Raw genomic sequence first — 4,283 nt, 5'->3', positions numbered from 1 at the left:
AAAAATATCAAACTTCCATCAGAAACGGTGGAAATGATCGCATTGAAATACTACCAGAAAATCCAAGCATCTCACTTGTATCGACCAGAACGCAAACTTACCACCTCCAATGTCATTTTGGTCAAACCAACTGACAACTATGTTAAATTGGCCGCTGATTATGGTCTCTCAGAGGTAGGGATTTTGCTTATGATGTATATTTACATACACATTCGGTAATCGTATGATGAAAATGCATAGAGGTCCAAAAAACTGATATAATTTCGTCGTATTTTTCAGGTCGTTACAAACAAAATTGATATTGTTACGGTGAAAGGTGACCATAGAACCATCTTGACTGGTATGGAATCCTTGGACAAAATTGCCAACATACTACAATCAGTTAACCCTTTTATTTCTGCAACTAGCATTTGCATAGAAGATCTCGGAAAAGCACGATAAAATCAATGTCAACAGAAAGATATTGTTTTAGCATAGCGAAATTATTTTGTAAAGGAAATTTTTTAATCAAAGTTGTTGAAATAAATTAATGAACCAATCTATCGAATTAATATATGAATCAGGAGAGTGACTTTATACAGTTTGATTTGATTCGTTTAAGTTTCTTTCATTTTCCTTTTTACATTCGACGTGAACACAAATGATATGATCAATTTAATCGTTTTTAACGTGGCCAATGTACCCAATAAAACTACAATGAAAATGAACGCCCACACGTCTAAATTGTACAATTTGTAGAATGGCAAGTCAACTGCGACACTTCTCAAATGTGGAGCGCCCTTGTTTTTAGCCACATGTTTGACCCAATGCATCCCCAGTTCCAATGGAAATAACGGCTGATCGCGGAATCTACTCGAAATGATCTTGGCATTTTCGGCGTAACTGCAAATGATTTGGGAAAAAGGTGAGAATGAAGTTGAGTTTCAATTCTTCAATTCGCAATTCTGTCTATCTCTTACCTTGGTTCACTGAGAACTTTTCTAACAGCCGTTGAAATCCTATCTGCGGTTAGAGTTTCAATTGGAATTGAAATTCCAAACCCCTTTTGTTCCGAGAGCTGGGCATTCATCGATTGATCGAAAAAAAATGGTATACCAACGACTGGTTTGCCGAAATAAATGGCCTCTGAAAATGCGAAATTCGTTGATTTCATTCAAATCAATGGTATAAAATTCGAAAAGTGTGTATTACCAGTTATACTTAAAAGACCGCCATGAGTAACAAATAGTTTGATATTCTTGTGCGCCAAGATCGATTGCTGATTGAACCAAGGCTCGACTAACACGTCGGATTCTTTGTGCGATGGAATAACGATATGCTCGTCACTTTTGATCAGAATTCGATGATTCGGATACCCACTGAAGGCACCTGTAATCACTTCTAATTGACCTCTGGGCAATTTCGTTAGTAGCACATTCGAACCGAGTGAAACAAAAATCGCTCCATCGTTCGCTTCATCCAAGAACGTTTGTATTTCTGGTGACAATGGTACGATTTCTGTTTCAATTTGCATGCCACCGACTTCAATCATATTCGGTGCGTATGGTCGTGGTGTGCCAATCGTTGTATGGGTGTTCAACAGCACTAAAGATACGTTTCGTCGAATTTCATCAAGCGACGGCCAATTTGTTGTATTTGGAAATAATTTCTCCATCACTTTCTGCTGTTCGGATAAGAAATAGTATGGCATCGCAATATCTTCAAACCAAAAGGTCAGCGAGTTGTATATGCGCTGCCAAAAGGACATTCGATCGGTATAGGGATTCAGTGTATGTGGCACGTAAGATGCAAAATTCGGTGAACCAACCAAATCAGTCGTCAATTTTGAAGCACCAAACGAAGACAGAGCGATAATAGGTGCATTAAAATGTTGACCAAAACCGAGAAAATGATCACTAAAACAGACATCCACCACAACCACATCGAAATGATGCTTAGTGTTTATGAAATTGTGAAGGTTTTGACTGGAAAGTGACCAATTTGCAATTAGCTTTCCAGCTTCGTAGAATGTTAAGATGGCATCCCAGAAGTGCTTATTGTTGAAGGCCTTGCCATTATTAACTGTCAATGCTGTAACGAGTAAAAATCGGAAATTTGGACTAAATCTCACTAATAACGTTTGAAATGATTTGTGAATATTCACTTCTTTGAAACTCTGCCAAAAAGTTTTCTAGAAAAACTTCAGTGAAGTTTTCAATAGGTATTTCCTCTTTGAATGGGCTGATCACAGTCACTTGATGACCTTCTCTGGCCAACCCCTTCATCAGGCTACTTCCAATGTAGTAATGTGATTTTGAAGCCGTCGGAAGGACAGCCAGAATATTATAACCGTACAAATTTCGATACGAGAAGCACCAGATCAAGAACACTTGGAGCAGTCTCATGTTTTCTATTCCCAATGAACGATATTTCGTGACTAACTGCGACCATATGAAATGAAAACATGCATTTATTCCGAACATTTTGTTGAGGATGAATAAATACGACTATCAAATACACGGCAGCACGACATTCAGGGCTTCACGATAGTACAATAGTAAGTAATGAGATCGTGATCATGAGTAGGAGACGTGACACCAAGTCATGAATAGTCAACTTTGGCAAGGGCGAGTGAGAGCAAAGAATATGACGTTTCGTCATTTTTCATAATATGTTTGCATTTATGAATTGATTTATCTAAATTTGTACTGAATAGATGAATAATATACAATCATCGGTATCATTTCTTTCAGGCCTTGAAATGATTAAAAGTATTAATAACTCTTCATTATATCTGACTACGTTTGAAAACAACCACGCTTGATTTTTCTTTACTCATTTTGATCGGCGAAAACGTTATTTTCTCAAACTCTTGTGAACATGATTACCAAAAACTTTCATTGGTCCAAGCGAATATGGTTCAACAAGATTTCGTTCTGTTCTGGTCTATGTAGCGGAGTTTATGCACATTCCTTTGACAAATAAAAAAAAACTTCCAACAATTCAAACATTCGAAGAAAACTCTTGAAAAAATTTGTTTTCAACACTTTATTCGTTTATTCTTCTTCTCATTTTTTTCCAAATAATAGATATGTAACTTTAACAAACTCAACATTAATCAAGTAATGTTTGATGACAATGAAAATGTTCAATACTCTATACATATTATAACTTTTCAATTTGGCAGAAATCAAGTTGATATATTAAACCTGTTGGGGAAATATCGTCCGGTATCAATGGGTCATCATAAAATTGGATAGTGATAAAATCCATAATTTCAACTTTAGATTTTAGTAGAACACCAATTGCACAATTTTCCGGTGGATTTTGCTCTAATCGAATTTCGTACATAAATCCAGGTCTAATTAGAACCGGTTTGGATATCACGAATTTAACGGTTGAAACTGTAAATAATTGGGTTTTTCCATTGTATTTCACCATATCTTTTTTGGAATCTTCGGAACCAGATATTTCAACTATAGTCACTTTCGTTGGAACATTTTCGCATTTTTTTGACAAAATATGGGTTTGTCGAACTGAAACGTGAAAATAATCGACTGCAAAAAATGTCATTTCTCTCAACCCACGAATCCGAATCACAGCGTTTCTCACGATTTTGGTTAAACTTATTTGATTGAAATTCTTTGTTTGTAATCATTTGAATGATGTCCACATATTCAGTAGTCGTGAATAACTGACCGTATGTCGGAACCAGCGTTCCAAATTCTTCGAATGACATCGATCCAAATCGAATATTATAAAGTGAATCACCGAGTTGAGCTTGTACTAGTTCCTTGGTTAGATCATTTTTCTCGGTAGCTGTTTTCACCCAAGACATGCATGCCTCGAAAAGCTCGACTTCTGTACATGACAACCAATTCAGTCTCAAAATCTTGGCCAACACTTTTGGATCGCATGACAGAAAATCGATTGAGTTGAGAACAGCATTTGTGTTGAGTCCGATAACCGTTTCACATGACCGCTTCAAATCTTCTTGGTTGAAGAGTGTCGCCAATCCATAGTTTCGGCAAACGTTGTCATCGTTGAGATTGTTTTTCACGAATTTGCTGCACACCACCAAACACTCGGCCACATTGTATTTCTCGCCGAGATACATCACTTTGGAAACATTTTCGGTCGTCAACTGGACTTGTCCAAAGTAGAAAAACTGGAGAAATTCCTTAAAAGCAGCAGCATAGGAATCGGCAATCTCCACCTCATCCTTCTCTTTCCACGTTCCATTGAACATTTTGGCGTAGACATCGCTTCCGGTCATCAAGTGGGCTTTATGTGCCGGGACTCGT

At 37.1% G+C, this 4,283-nt stretch overlaps 3 protein-coding genes across 3 annotated transcripts in view; 1 reads left to right on the top strand and 2 right to left on the bottom strand.

The window, feature by feature from the left end:
* The window catches only part of LOC129568833 (fatty acid synthase-like), a 16,547-nt gene extending 15,996 nt beyond the window's left edge, over positions 1-551 (top strand). Inside the window, exon 8 of the mRNA XM_055447147.1 lies at positions 280-551. Within this exon, the coding sequence (XP_055303122.1) occupies positions 280-299 (20 nt within the window). The 3' untranslated portion in view covers positions 300-551. The remainder of the gene's footprint in view (positions 1-279) is intronic.
* LOC129568835 (UDP-glucosyltransferase 2-like) lies at positions 467-2,418 on the bottom strand. The gene is made up of 4 exons (XM_055447150.1): positions 2,144-2,418; positions 1,192-2,070; positions 960-1,125; positions 467-882 (listed from the first exon to the last, which is right to left on the bottom strand). The coding sequence occupies exons 1-4, from the start codon at positions 2,382-2,384 to the stop codon at positions 597-599; spliced, it is 1,572 nt and encodes a 523-aa protein (XP_055303125.1). The 5' UTR covers positions 2,385-2,418; the 3' UTR covers positions 467-596.
* Positions 2,419-3,144: 726 nt separating this feature from the next.
* LOC129568821 (BTB/POZ domain-containing protein 6-B-like) lies at positions 3,145-4,228 on the bottom strand. The gene is made up of 2 exons (XM_055447131.1): positions 3,567-4,228; positions 3,145-3,340 (listed from the first exon to the last, which is right to left on the bottom strand). The coding sequence occupies exons 1-2, from the start codon at positions 4,226-4,228 to the stop codon at positions 3,145-3,147; spliced, it is 858 nt and encodes a 285-aa protein (XP_055303106.1).
* Between the last annotated feature and the right edge of the window lie 55 nt (positions 4,229-4,283).

The sequence above is a fragment of the Sitodiplosis mosellana genome, unplaced genomic scaffold (genome assembly GCF_009176505.1).
Source record: "Sitodiplosis mosellana isolate CC-2019 unplaced genomic scaffold, AAFC_SMos_1.0 Smas_scaffold_23, whole genome shotgun sequence".
NCBI classification, from domain to species: Eukaryota; Metazoa; Arthropoda; class Insecta; order Diptera; family Cecidomyiidae; genus Sitodiplosis; species Sitodiplosis mosellana.
This window is presented reverse-complemented; position numbering and strand designations above follow the sequence as displayed.

Bases quoted from the DNA above. Each gene is read 5' to 3' on its own strand.
- LOC129568835 (XM_055447150.1), bottom strand. From the start codon at position 2,384: ATGAGACTGCTCCAAGTGTTCTTGATCTGGTGCTTCTCGTATCGAAAT. The intron at 2,071-2,143 runs GTGAATATTCAC...TACTCGTTACAG, and splicing joins TTTGGCAGAGTTTCAAAGAA to CATTGACAGTTAATAATGGC. The intron at 1,126-1,191 runs GTAATACACACT...TCGCATTTTCAG, and splicing joins CGGTCTTTTAAGTATAACTG to AGGCCATTTATTTCGGCAAA.
- LOC129568821 (XM_055447131.1), bottom strand. From the start codon at position 4,228: ATGTTCAATGGAACGTGGAAAGAGAAGGATGAGGTGGAGATTGCCGAT. The intron at 3,341-3,566 runs GTGGGTTGAGAG...GGTTCTAATTAG, and splicing joins AAACGCTGTGATTCGGATTC to ACCTGGATTTATGTACGAAA.